This window comes from Capra hircus, chromosome 18, assembly GCF_001704415.2.
Source record: "Capra hircus breed San Clemente chromosome 18, ASM170441v1, whole genome shotgun sequence".
NCBI classification, from domain to species: Eukaryota; Metazoa; Chordata; class Mammalia; order Artiodactyla; family Bovidae; genus Capra; species Capra hircus.
In genome coordinates this window covers 63643301-63665642 of record NC_030825.1, presented here as the reverse complement: position 1 = coordinate 63665642, position 22342 = coordinate 63643301, and the positions used below count along the sequence as shown (strand labels likewise).

General features: G+C 59.1%; 3 protein-coding genes across 6 annotated transcripts; all 3 read left to right on the top strand.

Moving 5' to 3' along the window:
* Nucleotides 12050–14668, top strand: ZNF580 (zinc finger protein 580). Of its 2 annotated transcripts, none has more exons than XM_018063047.1 (2): nt 12050–12646; nt 13957–14668. In XM_018063047.1, the coding sequence occupies exon 2, from the start codon at nt 13969–13971 to the stop codon at nt 14485–14487; it is 519 nt and encodes a 172-aa protein (XP_017918536.1). In that variant the 5' UTR covers nt 12050–12646; nt 13957–13968; the 3' UTR covers nt 14488–14668. The 2 variants fall into 2 exon arrangements, with proteins under 2 accessions (XP_017918536.1, XP_017918537.1); XM_018063048.1 differs by having other exon boundaries at nt 12246–12638.
* Nucleotides 14884–16948, top strand: ZNF581 (zinc finger protein 581). Its single transcript, XM_018063046.1, has 2 exons — nt 14884–14977; nt 15572–16948. The coding sequence occupies exon 2, from the start codon at nt 15591–15593 to the stop codon at nt 16185–16187; it is 597 nt and encodes a 198-aa protein (XP_017918535.1). The 5' UTR covers nt 14884–14977; nt 15572–15590; the 3' UTR covers nt 16188–16948.
* On the top strand, nt 17431–21709 carry CCDC106 (coiled-coil domain containing 106). 3 transcript variants are annotated; one of them, XM_018063045.1, is made up of 6 exons: nt 17431–17540; nt 18778–18844; nt 18960–19067; nt 19156–19332; nt 20308–20520; nt 20893–21709. In XM_018063045.1, the coding sequence occupies exons 2-6, from the start codon at nt 18823–18825 to the stop codon at nt 21207–21209; spliced, it is 837 nt and encodes a 278-aa protein (XP_017918534.1). In that variant the 5' UTR covers nt 17431–17540; nt 18778–18822; the 3' UTR covers nt 21210–21709. The 3 variants fall into 3 exon arrangements, with proteins under 3 accessions (XP_017918534.1, XP_017918533.1, XP_017918532.1); XM_018063044.1 differs by lacking the exon at nt 17431–17540 and adding an exon at nt 17547–18111; XM_018063043.1 differs by lacking the exon at nt 17431–17540 and adding an exon at nt 17547–18216.

Sequence of the window (22342 nt, the reverse complement as noted above, 5' to 3'; positions counted from 1 at the left end):
TCCTGTGGAGCACCGGCTCTAGGTGCTCCGACTTCAGGAGTTGCAGCGCATGAGCTCATTAGTTTCGGCGCACAGGCTTAACTGCTCCCTGGCATTTAGGCTCTTTCTGGACCAGGGGTTGAACCTGTGTCTCCTGCATTGGCAGGTGGGTTCCTATTGACTGTGCCACCAGGGAAATCCTCCAGCTCCATTTTTGATGCTTAAGCCACAGTGACTCCATTTTTATTTTACTTACATTCTTTACTGGTCTAGAAGATGTACGAAGAGAATGTATGCTTGCCAGGCCATAGGACAGGCTGTTCTGGTCAGCATAAAGTTCAAGACAGATCATGTATCAGCCAGAAGGACTTCCCCATACATCAACATCTGAAAATTTATTTGATCATAATCTACATCTGAATATAGAAAAAGTAAGATTAAAAGGAAAAAGCAAAGAATGTCAAATAGTGCAGGACAGGTGAGGAAACTGAGTCACCACATGCTTTTTAGATTTGCCTAGAGATGGGAGTTCCCTGGCAGTTCAGTAGTTAGGACTTGGTGCTTTCACTGCAGAGGATCTGGGTTCAGTCGCTGGTGTTGGACAACTAAGATACCACAAGCCAAGCAGCCTGGAGAGCGGAGGGGTGGGGAGGTTTGCCTGGAGAAACTTGAGGTCTGATTGATTTGAAACGAGAAGTGGAATCCTGCTGTTTCTAAGCTCCTCATTACAATCTGATCTTTGCCAGGAAACATGGAATGCCCACTTTTTCAAGACAGTGGGTACTGAGGCAAGAAGGCGGCCGTTTGTGAATTCCCAGCGCTCTGCGTGGGTGGGAGCTTGAAAGCCCAGACTTCTGGTTTTTCCTGGCCAGCACCCACAGCCAGCCTTGAGGGCTGTGTCACACTCGGGCAGCTCTTTCCCTAACCGCCTTTCAGCTGCACCCCTCTAACTCTCAGGGACCATGGGACACGTTCCTGAAAATGAAGGTCTGGGGATGAGAAAGTGTAAAGACCTCCCGGATTTAGGATAACCCTGGCTCCGGCACCCACTTGCTCATCAGCCTCTCACTTAAACTCCTTGCGCGTCAGTCCCCTCATCTGTAAAATGCTAGGACTGAATCTGACACCTTGTTCAAGTCCTCTTTTCGGCATATATCCGATTCTTTAGTGACGCTGACTCGTCGTTGTTGAATTTGTTTCTTGATTGTCATCCCTACCTGCTTCTCCTAGGTGCTGGGGCGGCGGGGGTGCCTGGGGAGATGTCAATATTTTGGTCTCTGTCGCCCCCAGGAGGCTTAGGAGAGTCCCTTGTTGCAGCAGGTGTCCAATGCAGATAATATGTGCCGCCTCTTAAGGCAGAGGAAGGCGGGGACTACCTAGGTCTGGTTGGCTCACGCTTTTACCCCCATAAGCTGGTATCTAAGAGCCATTTGTGTTGAACAACACACAACCGATATGTCTTGAACGAAATAACTCAGCTTCAAGCGGGCGGAACTAAAGGTCCTTGGAACCCTTCCTTTGAGGGGTGTGTTTCCGGGCGGAAGGCTTTCACGTGAACACCCCCCCTCCCCCCGGCCCCTCTGTTAGGTGGTCGGATCCCGTGTGTCCCCACTTAGGGCTCCCGGGTTGGGGGTTAATGTTTTCGCCTCCTGCATTCCGGGATCGGGCTTTCGGGAGGCCGTTCCTCACAACGGACGGACAGAAGGGTCACGCCCGGAGAAAGGGCCCTGGAGCACGAGGCCAGGTCACCAAGACCGGACCTGCTGACCCACTGAGGGGACATGATACTTGCAGCTGCTGCTGTGCTTGTGGTGTGCTGTGCTTAGTTGCTGAGTCGTGTCCGACTCTCTGGGACCCCATGGACTGTAGCCCACCAGAAACCTCTGTCTATGGTTTGTGCCGAGCTTCTTGGGAACAGAGAAGAGGCGGAAACCAGGCAGGTCTTGGGGGGGAGGGGTGGCTTTGGAAAGACGGTGGGGAGGTGATGGGGTCGACCGAATACAGGTTCTGGAGGTGAGAGGCTTCATTGGCGGCCGCGGTGGGGATGGCGGGGGTGGGGGGCAATGAAAACACTTAATTGGTGTCGCAGGACCTGCATGAAAGAAAGAGACCTTGGAGCTGCAGAGAAAGATACTCGAAGGGTATTTAACCGTCTGCTTTGCCCCTTCGCTCTGTCCTTATCAATACCTGGTAACTGACTGGACGGGCACAGAGTACACCCACCCACACAGACGCCGTGAGTGGGGAAGCCCAGTAACACAGCCCCACCCAGCGCGCGGCCGTCCCGGCTGCCCGCGGGCTTCCAGGAACGCAGCCTGTCTCAAGGCCCATGCCCTCGCCCATCTGGACGTCCGGTGCTTCATTTGTGAAACTTGTGGCAAGGCCTTCAAAGGACCCCGCTGTCTCTGCCCGCCCCGTCTCACCTACCGAGCTTCCTGCCGCTGCTCCTGCTGCTCCCGGCAGGTCAGCCTTACCAGGGAGCCAGTCAGCACGCACTGGTGTATCAGGGCAGATTGGGTCTCCTGCTAATGTGGGCACAAAAAGGGAAAGACACAGTGAAAGTCTCTCAGGCGTGTCTAACTCTTTGCGACCCCATGAAGTTCATGGGATTCTCCAGGCAAGAATACTGGAGTGGGTAGCTGTTCCCTTCGCCAAGGGATCTTCCCAGCCGAGGGACTGAACACTTGTCTCCCGCATTGCAAGCGGATTCTTTACCAGCTGAGCCATCAGGAAAGCCCGTGGTAGATGCATAGGGAGGGAAGGGCACACAGGCTTGCCTCTGGGGGGCTACGTCCTGGGAATCCTGCCCCAGGTCGCCAGCATCCAGCTCGAGGGCTCTCAGTTGCAGAGCTAGGCCCTGGCATCTCTGAAGGACAAGGCAGCACCTTTTCTGTGCTGGCTCTTTCTAACACTGTATGATCTTCAGCCTTCGGGTGTGCTGCGAGTCCGTGGGTGGCAGGGGAAGCAGGAGACAGTATCATGAAAGATGCATGCACCTCCCAGGGCGATTTCTGGTCTCCTTGGCTCAGATACCAAAGAATCTGCCTGCGGTGCTGGAGATCACTGGGTCAGGAAGATCTCCAGGATTGGGAAATGGCAACCTACTCCAGTTTTCTTGTCTGGAGAATCCCCATGGACAGAGGAGCCTGGCGGGCTGGAGTCCATGGGGTCAAAAAGAGTTGGACACGACTAAGCGACTAACATAAAACTTTTTCCTATTGTAGAATGACAGGTTCCTTCTCCAGCCTAGAACGATAAAGTGACTTTTAAAGTCTTGCCTGGAAAATCCCATGGACAGAGGAGCCTGGTAGGCTGCAGTCCATGGGGTCGCTACGAGTCGGACACGACTGAGCCACGTTACTTTCACTTTTCACTTTCTTGCATTGGAGAAGGAAATGGCAACCCACTCCAGTGTTCTGCCTGGAGAATCCCAGGGACCGGGGAGCCTGGTGGACTGCCGTCTGTGGGGTCGCACAGAGTCGAACACGACTGAAGTGACTTAGCAGCAAAGGCAAGTCACAACTTTTCGGACAAAAGCTATCTCTTTTGTCTTCCCTTCCTCCGCATCTACCGCGTCTCCAAATAGTGACTATACTGACTGGGTATTTTCTTTTTTTCAACCCTCCGATGGCAGAAGTGAGGCACGCAGGCACCCGGAACCGTGGTCCGCGGGTGTTTGTTTCCCGCCGGGACGGATGCCTCGGACCCCGCCCGGCCGCAATGGCGGCGGGAGCCGGAAGAGGGCTTTGGGCTCTTACTGTCCATCTCCACCGCGCCGCGGACAGACGTTCTGGGGCCGCCCCTCGGGCTGCTTTCCGCCGCGCTCGGACCCAAGAGGCTCCGGCACCGCCAGCCGGCGCCGGGAGGCAGAGCCCGAGCTCCGCGCGGCCAGAGAGGCCCGAGCGGCGCGGTGCGTCCGCTGGGGCGCCCTCTCGGACGCAGGCGCGCGGGGCGGGACAGCTCGGAGCTGGTGGGTTCCGCGGAAAGAGCGAATTTAGAGGGTCCCGCGTGTGTCCGCCCCGCAGGCTCTCAGAGGGCTCCTCGACCCCGAGCCTCTCCGGGGGCCATGGGCCCTCCTTCCCTAGGGTGGACCCCGCCCCCGGGCCTCTGCCCACCTCGGAAGGCCCGTCACCCCCGCGCTTCCGGGGATGGTGTTGGCCCTGCGTGGCCGGAGCCCAGGCGCTCCTCCTGTCCCCGTGCCTTCCCGGGAGCTCCCCGCATCGCCGGAGCCACAGCACCTCCCGCTCGGAGGTCTTCAAGCACGCCAACGAGGATTCGGAGGCGTCGCTTCACACACCGGCCCGCTGTGCCCTTGTGTTCCCAGGAGGCCCGGCGGCTGGCCCAGAACGTCCGGGACCGCTCGGCTGGAAGGGATTTCCTGGACGGTGGAGAGGCCGCAGGGGTTCCGTAATGCCTCCCGTTTCTGGTACAGAAGGCAGAGTGCGGGCCCTGGGCCTCCTGCTTACTCGTCCTGTGACCTGAGGCTGCCTCGCTGGGCCAGTTTCCTCCTGAAATTCCTTGTGACCTCCAGCTATCCTGGCCAGCGGGGAGAAGCAGGAGTCTCTTGTTGGACCCCTGACTCTCCCACAGCCTCTCTTCATAGCCTGGGATCGATCACCACCCATCCTGGACTCAGTTTCTTGATCTGTGAGATGGGACTGAATGAAGCGTCCTTATGAGGTGAGCTGCAAACTCACGTAATATGAAGGTAGCACACACTGTTCCATAGATTTTATTTTTATCTTCGACCGAGCAGAACAACTCGCGGAGTCTTAGTAGCGGCTTGGAGGATCTTAGTATTAGTTCTCAACCAGGGATGGAACCTGTGCCCTTGGCAGTGAAAGCCAGGAGTCCTAAGCACTGGACTGCCAGGGTGTTACCTTCATCACTTCTTTCTAGTAACTCATGGTGCCTGCCGAGGCAGGTGAAAATAAACGTTACTTAGTTTGAGTCCTTTTTAAATTGCAGTGGTAGGGCTGGAACCCAACCAAGGTGGAAACCTTTCCTTTGTGCGTGTGGATTGTAGGCTGGAGTGCTGCCCTAGGAGTAGGTTCCCCAGTCGGGTCAGGGCTGGGTGATGCCACTTGCGGCTGGGCCACCTCAAGAAGGGCCTCAGATCCCAGGTGGAGGAACCTGGGGACTTGGTCCTGAGGGTCACAGGGGCTGTGAGAAGGTCTCATGCATGTGAGGCAGCTGTGAGATGAGTATCACGCCAGGGTGGGAGAAGTTCTGGGGGCCAGGGTACCAGGGAGAAGGCTGGTGCAAGGGTCCAGGTGGGAGGAAGGAGCCAGAGCGGGGGGTGGAGGGGAGCATACAGCCGTCAGGATGAGGGAGGGAGCACTCTGTTCCTGCCCAGCTTTGGGGAGTGAGATGGGGGGGCGGGATGGGGACCTTTGGGTGGATGAAGGGTGTCATGATAATCATGATGGTGTGATCACTAATCTAGAGCCAGACATCCTGCAATGTGAAGTCAAGTGGGCCTTAGAAAGCATCACTACGAACAAACCTAGTGGAGGTGATGGAATTCCAGTTGAGCTGTTTCAAATCCTGAAAGATGATGCTGTGAAAGTGCTGCACCCAATATGCCAGCAAGTTTGGAAAACTCAGCAGTGGCCACAGGACTGGAAAAGGTCAGTTTTCATTCCAATTCCAAAGAAAGGCACTGCCAAAGAATGCTCAAACTACTGCACAATTGCACTCATCTCACATGCTAGTAAAATCATGCTCAAAATTCTCCAAGCCAGGCTTCAGCAATACGTGAACCGTGAACTCCCTGATGTTCAAGCTGGTTTTAGAAAAGGCAGAGGAACCAGAGATCAAATTGCCAACATCTGCTGGATCATGGAAAAAGCAAGAGAGTTCCAGAAAAACATCTATTTCTGCTTCATTGACTATGCCAAAGCCTTTGACTGTGTGGATCACAATAAACTGTGGAAAATTCTGAAAGAGGTGAGAATACTAGACCACCTGACCTGCCTCTTGAGAAACCTATATGCAGGTCAGGAAGCAACAGTTAGAACTGGACATGGAACAACAGACTGGTTCCAAATAGGAAAAGGAGGACGTCAAGGCTGTATATTGTCACCCTGCTTATTTAACTTATATGCAGATTACATCATGAGAAACGCTGGACTGGAAGAAGCTCAAGCTAGAATGAAGATTGCCGGGAGAAATATCAATAACCCCAGATATGCAGATGATACCACCCTTATGGCAGAAAGTGAAGAGGAGCTAAAAAGCCTCTTGATGAAAGTGAAAGAGGAGAGTGAAAAAGTTGGCTTAAAGCTCAACATTCAGAAAACGAAGATCATGGCATCTGGTCCCATCACTTCATGGAAAATAGATGGGGAAACAGTAGAAACAGTGTCAGGCTTTATTTTTTGGGGCTCCAAAATCACTGCAGATGAAATTAAATTAAATGAGATGAGATGAAATTAAATTTCATGACTGCAGCCATGAAATTAAAAGACGCTTACTCCTTGGAAGAAAAGTTATGACCAACCTAGATAGTATATTCAAGAGCAGAGACATTACTTTGCCAACTAAGATCCGTCTAGTCAAGGCTATGGTTTTTCCTGTGGTCATGTATGGATGGGAGAGTTGGACTGTGAAGAAGGCTGAGCGCCGAAGAATTGATGCATTTGAACTGTGGTGTTGGAGAAGACTCTTGAGAGTCCCTTGGACTGCAAGGAGATCCAACCAGTCCATTCTGAAGATCAGCCCTGGGGTTTATTTGGAAGGAATGATGCTAAAGCTGAAACTCCAGTACTTTGGGCACCTCATGTGAAGAGTTGGCTCTTTGGGAAAGACTGATGCTGGGAGGGATTGGGGGCAGGAGGAGAAGGGGATGACAGAGGATGAGATGGCTGGATGGCATCACGGACTCGATGGACGGGAGTCTGAGTGAACTCTGGGAGTTGGTGATGGACAGGGAGGCCTGGCGTGCTGCGATTCATGGGGTCGCAAAGAGTCGGACACGACTGAGCGACTGAACTGAGGGCGTCACTGTGACCCTGTCCCAGGAGAGAAGCAGGGCGTTTTGTTTGGGTGGGGGAGATGAGCTTTACCTTCCGGCAGGGTGACTGAATTCCATTCATTCCATCATTTAACCGGTATTGAATTTTGCCACTCCCAGCTCCCCAGACCTTTGCTAGAGTCTGAGCATAGACTTGCCCAGGACAGAGCAGGAAAGGCAGGCAGGAAAGTAGCAAATCCATTAAGGAACAAGACCCTCTGGGACCGTAAATCGAGATGCAGAGGAGATGGCCCGAGGGGCAGGTGGGGTGTCTCCCCTCCCCTCCCTAACCTCTGATATCACCTGCAGCGCTCCAGTGATAAAGGGTTACTTGAGTTCCCACCTGGCCAGAAAGGATGCCTCCTTGTAAGGGCTTGGGAGGAACATTCCAGAGGGAGGAACAGCAACACAAGGCCCAGGAGGTGGGAGAGGTTGGCAAGGGGGCACCTTGGTGCTGGGGGCCAGTCCACACAGGGCCGGGGTGCTACTGGGGTTTAATCTAAAGTGCAGCCAGAAGGGTTTGGGGTCAGGGAGTGACATGTTTTGGCTGGTTTACAAAATTGCCGCAGTGTTGCCATAGGGAGAGGGCGCCAGAGGAGGCAGAGTGGTGGGAGGGGAGGCTGTTAACATGGCAGCAGTGGGCTGAGGACAAGCCCGAGGTGTCCCTAGACAGTAGCCATGACCCCTGACTCGGGTCAGGTAGAGGCAGTGCCATCCTGGCTCCCCCACCTGAGGGTGCATGGCTTCCGGCCCATCACGTGACCTCTCTGAGCTTCTGTTTGCTCGTCTAAAGGTTGGGGTCCTCAAGACACTTCCTGTCTGGGTCCGCTCTGATGACTCGGTGCATCTAACAATCTCAGCCTCTGACACCATGCAGTTCAGTCGCTCAGTTGTGTCCAACCCTTTTCGACCCCATGGACTGCAGCATGCCAGGCCTCCCTGTCCATCACCATCTCCTGGAATTTGCTCAGACTCATGTCCATTGAGTCGGTGATGCCATCCAACCATCTCGTCCTCTGTCGACCCCTTCTTCTGCCCTCAGTCTTTCCCAGCATCAGTGTGTTTTCCAGGGAGTCCGTTCTTCTCATTAGGTGGCCAAAGTTTTGGAGCTTCAGCTTCAGCATCAGTCCTTCCAATGAATATTCAGGGTTGATTTCCTTTAGGATGGACTGGTTGGATCTCCTTGCAGTCCAAGGGCACCTTAGGAAAGGCCCAATAAATGTTGGTCGTTGTTACTATTTCCAGAGATGGGTGTGGTTCTCACCTACAAAGCTAGTTTTCTGGATCTGAAACTTAAGAAAGGGATCTGAGGGAGAGATTCACGGGGGTGTCTGTGTAGCCCAGGATCTGTGTTGTTTCCTCCCCTCCCAGGAGGGGAGGTACATTTGGTAAGACCTGTTGTCACAGCCTGGTGAGAGGTTTGGGTGGGGGCGGGGGTGACGGTCCTTCTGGCTTCTGAAGAGTGGAGGCCACGGATGCTGGTCAACCTCCCACAGTGTGCAGGACAACTCTGCAGCAAAGAATGGCCCAGTCCCCAGAGGTCAGCAGCGCCAAAATGAGATGCCTGGTGTAGACAGAGGGGTGTTGGCCCCTTAAGCTGGGCACACTCTCTCAATCCACCAGTTTCCATCCAGTTTCCCTACCACGTGCCATGAAATTAGAGGAGGAACTTGTAGGACCAGCGATGTCCAGTAGGGAGCCACACTTTAAAAAGTGAAAAGGAACAGCTGAAATAATTTTAAGGACTCATTTAATACTTAACCCAGTCAGTTTACCCAGCATATCCTTTCTCAGTGCTTATTTAACTCATATGCAGAGTACATCATGAGAAATGCTGGACTGGAAGAAACACAAGCTGGAATCAAGATTGCCAGGAGAAATATCAATAACCTCAGATATGCAGATGACACCACCCTTATGGCAGAAAGTGAAGAGGAGCTAAAAAGCCTCTTGATGAAAGTGAAACAGGAGAGTGAAAAAGTTGGCTTAAAGCTTAACGTTCAGAAAATGAAGATCATGCATCCGGTCCCATCACTTCATGGCAAATAGATGGCAAAACAGTGGAAACAGTGTCAGACTCTATTTTTTGGGGCTCCAAAATCACTGCAGATGGTGACTGCAGCCATGAAATTAGAAGACGCTTACTCCTTGGAAGAAAAGTTATGACCAACGTAGATAGTATATTCAAAAGCAGACATTACTTTGCTGACTAAGGTCCGTCTAGTCAAGGCTATGGTTTTTCCTGTGGTCATGTGTGGATGTGAGAGTTGGACTGTGAAGAAGGCTGAGCGCCAAAGAATTGATGCTTTTGAAGTGTGGTGTTGGAGAAGACTCTTGAGAGTCCCTTGGACTGCAAGGAGATCCAACCAGTCCATTCTGGAGATCAACCCTGGGATTTCTTTGGAAGGAATGATGCTAAAGCTGAAGCTCCAGTACTTTGGGCACCTCATGAGAAGAGTTGACTCATTGGAAAAGACTCTGATACTGGGAGGGATTGGGGACCAGAGGAGAAGGGGATGACCGAGGATGAGATGGCTGGATGGCATCACGACTCGATGGACATGAGTCTGAGTGAACTCTGAGAGATGGTGATGGACAGGGAGGCCTGGTGTACTGCGATTCATGGGGTCGCAGAGAGTTGGACATGACTGAGCAATTGAACTGAACTGATCCTTTCTCAGTGGAATCCACAGGCATCATTCACAATGTACTGTACACTCTTTGTTCTCAGTCTTCAGAATATGAGGGGTGTCTGCATCCCAGCCCGCCTCAGGTCAGCCTGGACGTGTGCCAAGTGCTCGAGAGCCACGTGTGGCCAGTGGTTGCCCTTCATGGCTGTACAGTTCTGGAGGATCTTTGTTTTTCTAATAAAACTTTTATTGAATAAAAAAGACAAACACCAAAGTTATTCTCCAAATCACATAAGATATAGTGATGCTATACAGTAGGTCTTTGTTGGTTATCCATTTGAAATATAGCAGTGTGAACATGTCCATGCTAAACTCACTATCCTTCCCTTCCTATCCTCTCCCACCTCCAGAACCATAAGAGCCTTCTTTTAATTCGGTGAGTCTGTTTATTTTTTTTGGTTGCATCGTTTTAATTGTGGCATGTCCTCTGCACTGGGATTGTGGAGTCTTAGTCCCTGGACCACCAGGGAACTCCCTGTGAGTCTGCTTCAGTCTTGTATATAAGTTCATCTGTATCATTTAAGATTCTGCATATAAGGGATGTCATACAATGTTTCTGCTTTTCTGACCACTCAGTATGACAATCCCTAGTTCCGTTCAGTTCAGTCGCTCAGTCATGTCCGACTCTTTGCGACCCCATGAATCGCAGCACGCCAGGCCTCCCTGTCCATCACCAGCTCCCGGAGTTCACTCAGACTCTCTTCCATCGAGTCAGTGATGCCATCCAGCCATCTCATCCTCTGTCATCCCCTTCTCCTCCTGCCCCCAATCCCTCCCAGCATCAGAGTCTTTTCCAATGAGTCAACTCTTCACATGAGGCGGCCAAAGTACTGGAGTTTCAGCTTTAGCATCATTCCTTCCAAAGAAATCCCAGGGCTGATCTTCAGAATGGACTGGTTGGATCTCCTTGCAGTTCAAGGGACTCTGAAGAGTCATTTCCAACACCACAGTTCAAAAGCATCAATTCCTCCACACTCAGCTTTTTTCACAGTCCAACTCTCACATCCATACATGACCACTGGAGAAACCATAGCCTTGACTAGACAGACTTTAGTCGGCAAAGTAATGTCTCTGCTTTTGAATATGCTATCTCGGTTGGTCATAACTTTCCTTCCAAGGAGTAAGTGTCTTTTAATTTCATGGCTGCAATCACCATCTGCAGTGATTGTGGAGCCCAAGAAAATAAAGTCTGACACTGTTTCCACTGTTTCCCCATCTATTTTCCATGAAGTGATGGGACCAGATACCATGATCTTCGTTTTCTGACTGTTGAGCTTTAAGCCAGCTTTTTCACTCTCCTCTTTCACTTTCATCAAAAAGTTCTTTAGCTCCTCTTCACTTTGTGCTATAAAAGTGGTGTCCTCTGCATATCTGAGGTTATTGATATTTCTCCCGGCAATCTTGATTCCAGCGTGTGCTTCTTCCAGCCCAGTGTTCCTCATGATGTACTCTGCATATAAGTTAAATAAGCAGGGTGACAATATACAGCCTTGATGTCCTCCTTTTCCTATTTGGAATCAGTCTGTTGTTCCATGTCCAGTTCCAACTGTTGCTTCCTGACCTGCATATAGGTTTCTCAAGAGGCAGGTCAGGTGGTCTGGTATTCCCATCTCTTCAGAAAGGAATGGCAAACCACTTCAGTATTCTTGTCTTGAGGACCCCATGAACAGTATGAAAACGCAAAATGATAGGATACTGAGAGAGAAACTCCTCAGGTCGGCAGGCATTTAGATTATTGCCCAATAAAACATATCTTGTGATCCAGGCCAATATAACTGAATCATCTGTGGCCCGCGGGTCTCCAGTTTGCAACTGGCTGAGTGTGGTTCAGGAGCTGTACTGCAAGGTGGGCAGCCACTAGCCACCTGTCTATTTAAAGAAGAGAAAGAGAAACGTTGAAAAGTCAGGTCCTGAATCACGAGCCACCTTTCAGATATGCGGCAGTTCCCCTGCACAGAGCGCAGGTCGGAGGATTTTTCCATTATCTCAGAAAGTTCTTGTTGGCAGTTCTCTTAGGTCCTTGGTCGGGTCAGGAGCTTAACGCCGGTTCTCTCCGCTCTGTGTCCCCAGCGCCGGCCCCACGCCGCTCTGGTGCCGGCGGCGCGTGGCGTTCGCTCCGGGATCACCGCGCAGCTGGAGGACGAGCTGCGGGCGCGCGGCTCCCGGCGCCGGCCTGGCTGCCCTGCCACCCTCTGGTCCTCGGCACCCCCCAAACCTCATCACCCCATCTGGGGACTTTGGTTCTCTCCGGTCCTCTGTCCCCTTGCCCCGCCTTACCCCCCATGAGAAGCCCACCCCTCCCCATCTCCCCACCTGGGGGCTCTGGTCCTCGGCTCCCCACATTTGAGGAATCCACCCTCCCCATCTGCCCATCTGGCAGGCTTTGGGCTTCTCTGGGCCTCGGTTTCCCCACTTTGCGGGCCGGAGGATCCCGGCGGGGAGACGTTGGCGCCCAGGCTGGCCTCTGGACCTGGGACCTGCATCAACCCCGCGGGCAGAAACGTCGGTCCTCCCGCCCTCGGCGTCGCCGGGCAGCGGACGCAGGCGGGATGGCCGGGGCGAGGCGACGGCCTGGGCGACCCCGCTCGGGCGGGACTTCGGGCAGACGCAGTCCCGCCCGCCTTCGTTTACCCTGCGACCTCGGTCCCAGGTCCCGAGCAGCTCCCGGCGCGGGCGGTCGCTGCGATTCCCGCGCCCTGGCCCCCTCCCCGCCCCCGACCCCCAGAAGCTCGAGCTGCGGAACCTTCGCTGCGGCGCGCGCTTCCGGCCGGCGCCGTTTCCCAGGAACGCCGCCGCCCCTCGCGCCCCCGCGCCCCCCGCGCCCGCGTTCCCGGCGCCGCCGGCCCGGAGCTCCCCGAAGCTTCGGCCCCGCCGCCGCCGGCCCTCGCGAGGGGAAGCCCGGGCCGCACGGGACCTCGGCCCGCTCCTCCGGACCCGAGAGGCCGCTGCACCGGGTACAGGGGTAGGGATGGAGGGAGGAGCCGCGCCGGGCCGGCGGTAATCTGGGTGGGGGTGGGGCCGGCCACGGCGGGGACTGAGGGGCAGGGGCAGCGCGGGTCCTGGGGGAGCGCGGGAAGCTGAGCCGGGCACAGCGCGGGGAGGGGTGGGGAAATAAAGGTGCTGCTTCCCGCGGGAGGGAGGTGCTTGGGAGGGGGGCTCCGGGGCCCCGGCAGCTATGGAGAGGGTCGGAACGCTGTCAGCGGCCTATGAGTAGGGGCCGGGCCAGAGAAGGACCCCCGGGAGCGGGGGAGGTGGGGATGTAGCAGGTGTGAAAGTTCACAAGCCGACGCTTGCATAGAAAGCTGGCAGTTGAGATGTCCTAGCGATGCGTACCTGAAATTCGGAGGTTAGATGATGGAGTGAAAGTCGCTGAGTCGTCTCCGACTCTGTGCTACCTCAGGGACTGTAGCCCGCCAGGCTCCGCTGTCCATAGCATTCTCCAGGCCAGAATACTGGAGTGGGTAGCCGTTCCCTCCTCCAGGGGATCTTCCCACCCAAGGAATCGAACCGAGGTCCCCCACGTTGCAGGCGGATTTTTTACTGTCTGAGCCACCAGGGAAGCCCCTAGGTGATGGGAGAGTATGTTGAATCCTTAAGGGGCCAAGTGTAGGAACAAGTTAGAGGAGCTCCGAGTGGAAAAGTGGGGAACTGGATTAGTGGGACTCTGGGGACATACCTTGGGAGGAAATTAAGAGCAGCCACAGACGTATCCAGGTTTGGGAGGCCTTCCAGGGAACTAGTGGGCGTGGAGGTCTTGGAGGTCTAGGACGTCTGGAGGCCAAAGAGAGGCCTCTGCGGTGGTCCTGGGGGTGGGGTGGGGGTGTGGGGAGAGGATGCATCCTAAATTGCGGCCGAGGAAGCGACCCGTTAGAGAAATTCTGGAGGCAAGAATCCTGGCGAGACTTGGAAGAAGCCATGAAGATGTAAAGGACAAAATAGGCTTGGGATTTGATTGGCTGTCGAGGAGTGAGGGAGGCGGGAAATAGGAGGAAGGTGAGGAGGAGAAGGGAAGAGGCCGGGTGATGCCCTCGGGTCCCCTGGGGGATGAGAGGAGGACTCGCGAGGAAAGGCAAATGGGGTCTCTGAGCTGCTGAGCTTAGCCGGAGAAGCCGTCGAGGCTGCCTGGTGCGGCCGAGCGACTCGGCCTGGAAGCGGCCCCTTTTCCCGTCAGGGAGGAAGTCAGTGGGACAGAGGGCCGCGAGCGCTGAGACGGCGGGGACATTGTCCCCGAGCAGCGGCCGTGTTGACCTGTCTCCCCTCCGCCGCTCCCAGCTGCCGCTCCGGATGCTGCTGTTGCCACCGCGGGCCCCCCACCCTCGGGCCTCCTCTCCCGAGGCCATGGACCCGCCGCCCCCCAAGGCGCCCCCTTTCCCCCCGGCGGAGGGCCCTGCCTCCACTGCGTCCTCGGCGGCGGGGCCCCGGCCCCCGCGGCTGGGCCGCCACCTGCTCATCGACGCCAACGGGGTCCCCTACACGTACACGGCACCGCTGGAGGAGGAGCCGCGCGGCCCGACCCCGCGCGAGGCGCCGCCTGGAGAGCCCGGGCCGCGCAAGGGCTATAGCTGCCCCGAGTGCGCCCGCGTCTTTGCCAGCCCCCTGCGGCTGCAGAGCCACCGTGTGTCGCACTCGGACCTCAAGCCCTTCACGTGCGACGCCTGCGGCAAGGCCTTCAAGCGCTCCAGCCACCTGTCGAGGCACCGCGCCACGCACCGCGCCCGTGCCGGGCCGCCGCACGCCTGCCCGCTCTGCCCGCGCCGCTTCCAGGACGCCGCGGAGCTGGCGCAGCACGTGCGGCTGCACTGAGCCGGCGGGCGGCCCCGGCTCTCCTCCCCGCGCCTGGCGTGCCCCGGGTGCCGCTCCCGCGTGGTGCGCGCCAGCCGTCTGCGCGGGAGCGTCAAAGGCTGCGGCCGCGGCCCGGTTCGCTCCTGCGTCTCCCCTCGCACCCGCCACCCTCACCCTCTCTCAATAAACATTCCGCACTTCACTTCAGGGCTCTTATTTGCGGGGCGCGGGGCTGGGGCGGGCGCGGGTGGTGAAGCCAGACCGTGAGCACTTGGGAACCACCGTCCCGGCACGCGTTTCCGGCCGGAGCCGTTTCCCGGCGGCCCGGGCGCCCCGCCCCCACCGCTCTGCCCTGGACCCTTTCCTCCGTACCCCGGTCCTCTCCGCCCCTCCCCGGCGCCGCCAGCTCCCCGGGGACGTCCCGAGCGCCCCGGGCCGCCTCCGTCTGCACCCACGCAGGGAGCCCTGGGCCGATCAGCAGCCACCCGGACCCGAGAAGCTGCTGCACCGGGTACGGGGGCCGGGAGGCGGGCGGGAGCTGGAGCGGGCCGCGGGGCGGGGCGGGGCCGGGCGCGCGGGGCCGCGAGCGCAGGGCGGGGCGGGGCGCGCGGAGAGGCCGGGCCGGGGCTGGGGCGGAGGCCTGCGGAGCGCTGGCAGGCCGCCGGGAGTGGGGGCGGGTGGGCGTGCCCTGGACGGAACGCACAGGGGTACGGGAGCGGGGGAGGACACGGGGCTCCCGGCACGGCCTCCCACCTGAGGGCCTGGGCACAGGCCGAGGGGGCGCCTGGAGCTGGCACTGACCCCCAGGGCAGGGTCAGCGGCCTGGAGGCCTGATGGTTGGGGCCTGCGGGCGACTTGTGAGCTGAGGAGGGCACACAGGGTGCAGACAGCCACAAAGAGATCCCGCGCCTGCGGTCGGCGGTGGGAAGGAAGGGAGAGGTGTCTCGAGGGGGCGCCTGGGAGCCTCAGAGGGTCACAGAGTCAGGGTGGCGCTGCAGAATATGCGGCGGGCCGGAGTAGGGCACGCAGAGCGGGAAGGACGGAGCTCGTGGGGCCGAGCGTCCCGCCTCCGCGTGACCTCCTCGTCCTGTCTCCCACCCCTCAGGCCTCAGCCACCACTCCGGATGCTGGTGCTGCCGGCCCCCGGCCCCCGGCCCCCGGCGTTTCCCTCCGCTGAGGCCATGCAGGCCCCTCCCCCTCGGACAGGCGGGTCCCCAGAGCCCGGACCTTCCTGCTCCACAGGATGTCCCCAGACCTCGCCCTCTTCTTCCAGGCCCAACCACTACCTGCTCATAGACACCCAGGGCGTCCCGTACACCGTGCTGGTGGACGAGGAGTCGCAGAGGGAGTCCGGGCCCGATGGGGCGTCGGCCCAGAAAAAATGCTACAGCTGCCCCGTGTGCTCCCGGGTCTTCGAGTACATGTCCTACCTGCAGCGACACAGCATCACCCACTCGGAGGTGAAGCCCTTCGAGTGCGACACTTGCGGGAAGGCATTCAAGCGAGCCAGCCATCTGGCGCGCCACCACTCCATTCACCGGGCAGGCGGCGGGCGGCCACACGGCTGCCCGCTCTGCCCTCGCCGATTCCGAGAGGCGGGCGAGTTGGCCCAGCACAGCCGGGTCCACTCCGGGGAGCGCCCCTACCAGTGCCCGCACTGCCCGCGCCGGTTCATGGAGCAGAACACGCTGCAGAAGCATACGCGGTGGAAGCACCCCTGAGCCAGGCTGCGGGGGCCCCCCAGGTACCGCGGGATTTTGGGAGCGGGGGCGCACAGGGACACCTCTCGTCCTCAGACAGCTGGCGAGCACCAGGGGGCCCTGGACACAAACAGACCCAGCGCCGCAGGGAGGCCGACCGCGGCCTTAAGAAGTCCTGCAGTCATCTCCTGGTGTTTGGGAGATAAAGATGGGAACAAGACCCCACGTTTCCTCAATGGAACCCTCTAACCTCAGAGACACCAGCGATTCCACGACTGAGCCCTGACTGCCGGGGTTGGGCCAGGTGGGGGCAAGAATGCCCTGTGTTACCGATCTTGGGCCTGAAAACTGTGCCTGGGGGCCATCAGGAATCTGCACTATCTTCCTGAGACCCGCCCCCTCCCCCCCCCCCAACGTGCGATGCTGTGGGAAAGGGCCCCAGACTTGCCTCCCACTCCCCAGCCAGAGGTGGAGACTGGACACTCACTCAGTGAACACGTGTTCCGCTTTGAGCACCCGAGGTCGGTCTGGGAGATTGTCTTTGCCCACTGCCTGGCAGGGAGACTTCGCAAGTGCCTGGCCCACCTGGCTGCGGAATGGGCAGGTTGGCCTGTTCTGGGGCTCATCCGAGCTTAGCTCCTGACCACCTGTGTCATTGAGGCAGAATGTTTTTAATCTTAACTTTCTAAAAACCACGATCCATTGTAAGAAACACATTTTATACGGCAACCCGGTATACAGATACACAAAATACATGGAAAACAAAGGTTTAACAATAGCTACTTCTGCGTGCAGGCCTCTCATGTTTTTTCCATCTATTTCATTTTTTAGACTGCTGATTACAGATTTCATTCTACCATATAAAATTTTCTGCGCATGAATATGTAGTTTGAAAGACACCGAACTAGGGCAGGTGCCTCCCCCTGCACGTTTTGACACCGGTAGTGAAGTGAGTAGGAGGGGCGTGTGGCCAGGACGGTTCCACTCTCCAGCTGTAGGGTTAGAAAGCACTGCTCTCTTAAGAGCTGGTAGGAATTCTGGAGCACGGAAGCTACCGGAGAGAGGGAGGAGAGGCAGGTGGCACTGGGGCAGAAGCCGAATAAACACCTGCCCTCTCACCGAGTTTTCTTTGCGTGTCGGAGTTGTGTCAGGCACTGTGCCGGGCCTCATCTCTTCCGACCTCTTGTTGGGTGGAGGAGAAAACCAGCTGTCTCTACTCCCTAGAGAGGGAGCGTCCCATAATCTGACTCCAGATAACACTCATAGCGTCCCGAGCTTCAGTTCTGGCCCTGGCCAGGCGCTGGGCTGAGTGTTCTGCGCGCGTCGCATCCCCACAACAGACCTAAAACGGATTATGATCGCCCCACTTTACAGGTGAGAAAACCAAGGCTGCGAAGGAGCGGCCAGGATTGGGATCTAGGTCCGAAAGTTGCAAAGCCAGCTCTTAACACGGGGGCAGGGACTGGTTTTCAGGCCTTTGTTTTCGGGGAGGGGTAGCTCACTAGTCCGAGGGCCCCGGGAAGCCTGGGGTCCTGCGTGCTCAGCCCAGGGGAGGTGCAGGAGCGGGTCGCGGGGGTCCACTCCGGCCAGTTCTCGGCAGCTCTCTTAAGGGGATCCTCAGCTTTCCTGGCTGTTCCCTACGTCTCCCTGCCTCTCCCAAACCCGACCCGGCGCCTCCTCACCCACCGGGTGACCCCGGGCGCCGCCAGCTCTCCAGGAATTGGGAATTTCGTGACGTTCCCTGACCAGGCTTCGCCGAGGGCGGGGGAGTGCTGCAAGGGGCCATCGCGCAAGTGCGGGCCGGGTCTCCGCCGCAAACGGCCGGCTCACCCGGGACCCGGGACTCCTGGAGGAGGCACGCCACCTACGCACCGGGCGGCCCCGGCTGCCGGCCCTCCTCGTCGCCCGTCTCCGAGACTCACCGCCGCCTCCGCCCCGCCCGCGGGTGGGTGGTCGCTTCCTTTCGCTCCCCGTCACTCTTTGCAGACGCTCCCCAGCGCCGGGCATGGGCGCCGCCGCCGCCGGTCCCCGGGCCGGATTCCGCGCGCGGGTGGGTGAGCGGGGATCCCCGGCCAGCTCGGCCCCGGGCACTGGAGGGGGTGGTGGCCGCGTCCGCACCTGCGGCCAGGCGCATCCTCCGCGGGGACCACTCGCCGCGGCCCGCCCTCCCGCCCGCGGGACAAAGGGCGGGGGCGGCGCATCCCCACGCGTGACCTTCTCCCGCGCCGCGCACGCCCAGCCCCCCAGCACCGTCCGGTGCTCGCCCGGACGATACCCGTGGGTGGGGAGGCCCGCCCGTGGCTGGGGTCCCCACCCTGCACCTGGAAGTTGGGGCACTCTCCCAGGCCGGTAACCTGTGTCGAGACCCTGTCGGCCTACTTCGACCAGAACCCTGCTCCGTCGATCCCACGGGTCCTCCTTCCTCCAGCTCCCCACTCCCTAGAGCCTAGGAGTTTGTAACCCCAGGTGTCCTCAGTCTGCCCCGCCTCCGTCAGACCCACGAGTCCCGGCCTTCAAACAGCTTTCCCCACGTCGAGAGCCCCAGGTTCCCCGGAATGCCCCCCAGAAGCCCGTCTGTGTTCCTCCATCTGTGGCTGCCCTTTTTGTCCAGTGGCCCTGAGGCGCTCAGCTGCCGGGGTCTGCAGAAGGCCGCGCCATGAACAGCCGAAGGAGGCCAGGTGAGGAACCGGGGCCCTGCTCCACCCACCCAGGTCCCTGCCCTTTCCTCCCTGGCTGGGGTCTGGTCCGAGGCCCCGGGACCTCCCTTGGGTGAGCCTAGCCTCTCTCCTCCAGTGAAGAAAGACAGCGAGGCCTTGGAGATTTCCATCCCCTTCGATGAGACGCCCCACCTGGACCCGCAAATCTTTTACAGCCTGAGCCCCTCTCGGGGGAGCTTCGAGGGTGAGTGGACTGGAGGGGGACTGAGTCCCGTGGGGGTGCAGCCAGGGTCCTTGAGACCTGGGGTGTGACCAGGGCCGACCACCCCTAGAGCCGGCGGAGGCTGCTTCCCCGACAGCGGCCCTGATGAACGGCGTCCGGGCCCAGCTGCACCTGGCCCTGGAGAGGAACTCCTGGCTGCAGAAGCGCATTGAGGACCTGGAGGAGGAGCGGGACTTCCTGCGGTGCCAGCTCGACAAGTTCATTTCCTCTGCCCGCCTGGACGCCGGTGAGGGTGTCCCCCCTCCCCAGGGCACCCAGCTCCACCTTCCTCAGGGACACGGTGCCCTTGCATTCACACTCCTCCTTTGGTGGCTCTCTGTGGGCTCCAAGCCCAGCCTCCTTCCTGCTTGAGTCCTGCTGATGGGCGGGACTGTGGCCTGCTTGTCTGGGTCCTGAGCACTGCCCCGACCCCTCCCCACGGGGGCTTTCCTGTCCCGAATCTTTAACAGTGGCCTGGAGGATCCAGCCTCTCCTCGACCTCGGTGGTGGTCAACCCCTGGCTGGCTGCCTCGAAAGCTTCCACTTCCTCTCTGGAAAGTCATCTGAGAGTTAGGGCGAGGGCCCTGCAGCTTTTCTCAACACCTACCTCATTGGGGACCCCTGTGCTCTGGCACCACCTCTGGCCTGGGTTGCTGGGGTCTACCACCATCCGCCCCCCATGCTGGGGAAACCCACGCAGGATGGTCAGGGGCAGGGGCCCCTGGACTCTCTTTGTGGTAAGATCAGCACCGCTGTTAGAGGGAGGGCCTGCATCAGAACCTGGGCAGCTTCCCTGTCTGGGTTAGGGCGGGGGCAGGCCCTTCCCAGGGGACTAGACCTGAAGACTATTTCTCTTGGGGTCTGAACCCCACACCCCCAGCGAGGCCTTGCCTGCCCCTACTCTTCTGGAGGCCTTACTGGGTCCCCAGAAAACTCCACTGTGAGAACCCCACAAAATCACTCTTTCCTGAGGTCCCCGTGGTACTGGCCTCGTCCTCTGGGCCCCTCCCGCAGACCTCTTGCACCAAGTCTGAGCATCCTCAGGCCATGCCCCACCCAGGACCCCCAAATCCCGGCCTAATGTACTGTGTTCAGCTGGGCGTCTTGCTGCACTTCCTCCTGGGAGACCCCCTTTCCCGGGGACTCTGTGACCTGCCGCCCGCCACCTCGATGTCCTGTTCCCGCAGTTCACGTGTGTGCGTGTCTTCCCGCCCCTCTCCAGACGACCACTGCCGGGGGAAGCCCGGGCCTCGGCGGGCCGAGGGGGACAGCCGAGGGGGGACAGGGGGTGAGGCCTCAGACCCCGAGTCAGCCGCCTCCTCGGTCAGTGGAGCATCTGAAGAAGGCAGCACCATGGAGAGGAAGAGGCAGAAGCAGAAAGGAGGCCCAGGCCGGCGGCGCTTCGGGAAGCCCAAGGCCCGGGAGAGGCAGCGGGGTGAGTGGGGGACGCGGGGGCTGGGGGTCTGTATGAGCTCCCTTCTCCCCGCCCCTGCATCGGCAAACAGACCAGATCAGACCTGGTTGACTGTCTGGGCCTCCGCGGGTGGTCCTGGTTTATAGTCCTGGAGTTAGGGCCTCAGGCCCCGGGGGAAGCAGCAATGGCCCAGGAGGACTGGGAGGAACGCAGCCCTTCCCCGCACTCCGGCCCTCCCCGGGCCGGCCTGTCTCCCCTTCTCCCACCTTCTGTAACTCACAGCTAGCCTCCTGGTCTTTCTGGTTCCACTTTCTGCCTCCTCCCGCCCCTGGCCCCCCCCCGCCCCCCGCGGTCTCTGTACCCCCAACTCTCTCCCCTGCCCTCGGCTTGCAGTGAAGGACGCGGACGGGGTGCTCTGCCGCTACAAGAAGATCCTGGGCACCTTCCAGAAGCTGAAGAGCATGTCTCGGGCCTTCGAGCACCACCGAGTGGACCGCAACACGGTGGCGCTGACCACGCCCATCGCGGAGCTGCTCATCGTAGCCCCGGAGAAGCTGGCCGAGGTGGGCGAGTTCGACCCCTCCAAGGAGCGCCTGCTTGAGTACTCGCGCCGCTGCTTCCTGGCCCTGGACGAGGAGACCCTCAAGAAGGTGCAGGCCCTCAAGAAGAGCAAGCTGCTGCTTCCCATCACATACCGCTTCAAGCGGTGATCCCACCCCACCCGGCCCGGCGCCCGCCCACCGGCCCCTGCATCCTCGCCCGGCGCGCGGGGCCGGCGTGTGCAGGGCGGTGGGCCCCCACGAGGGCGGCTCATTTCCGCTCGGACCGCCACCCCCTCCCCAGGCCCCCTGTATATAGGTCTGTCCCCTGGGCCTCTCACAGCCCTAGCGTCCACCCTGCCCTCCGCCTTCCCTGGGTTGGGGGCTGTCCTCCCTTAGTCCTGCTTCCAAGAGGACCACCATCCAGGGCCCGGTTCTGCCTTCCCTGACCACTGGCACCCCCGCATCTGAGCGGCACCGTCCTGCCCTCGCTGGGCCCTCCCTCCTGGGGAAGACTGCGGGACCCTGCGGGGTGAGGCCACTGTACATATCCCGTCCGCACCCCAGCCCCGCAGCGAGCTTCCCACCCGCCTTCCGAGACCGCCCGAGTCCACACGAGACAGAGCTATTAGGATAATTTAAATTAAAATGATAAAATTTGGAATAAACTAGGCCCCGGCCTTTTCCTGGGCAGGGGGTGGCCGTTGCAGCGGGGACGGGGGCTTTGGAGGATTCCGGAGCTTAGACCGTCAGGCGGGAGCCGGGGAACTGGGCGAGACAGGGTGTAATTAGCTCCCGCAAAGGCAGGGGTGGGAGGGGAGGCAGCTGTGCCCTGGGCAACTCGGGGGGGGGGCAGCACTCCGGGGAAAGTGCGTGAGCACCACCCGCTGGGCTACTGGGACCGGAGGCGCGGCGGCAGGAGGAGGGACTCCATGACCTCCGACAGAGGTGGCCTGCCGGGGCAGCCGGGAACCTCCGAGCTGAGGAGTCCGCCAGGAGGCGGTATCGCGAGATTATCTGTCTCCCGGAAGTGTCCTCTGCTGCGCCTGCGCGGCGGGGCGACCGCGCTTGTGCGGTCGCCACGGCAACTAGTAAAGAGGCGGCCTAGCTTAACGGTTGGGAATGCAGTGCCCTCCCCGGGGTAAGGGGAAGACTCGCGCACGCGCGCTGAGGGCTCTGGAAGCGGGGGTTGGGGGGGGGGGCCTTTCTGGAGCAGCTGAGAAACCTCGCCTCAGACCGACGTCTAACGCAGGCGCAGAAGCCCATCTCGCCCCCCCGCCTCTTTCACCCTGCGCAGGCGCACA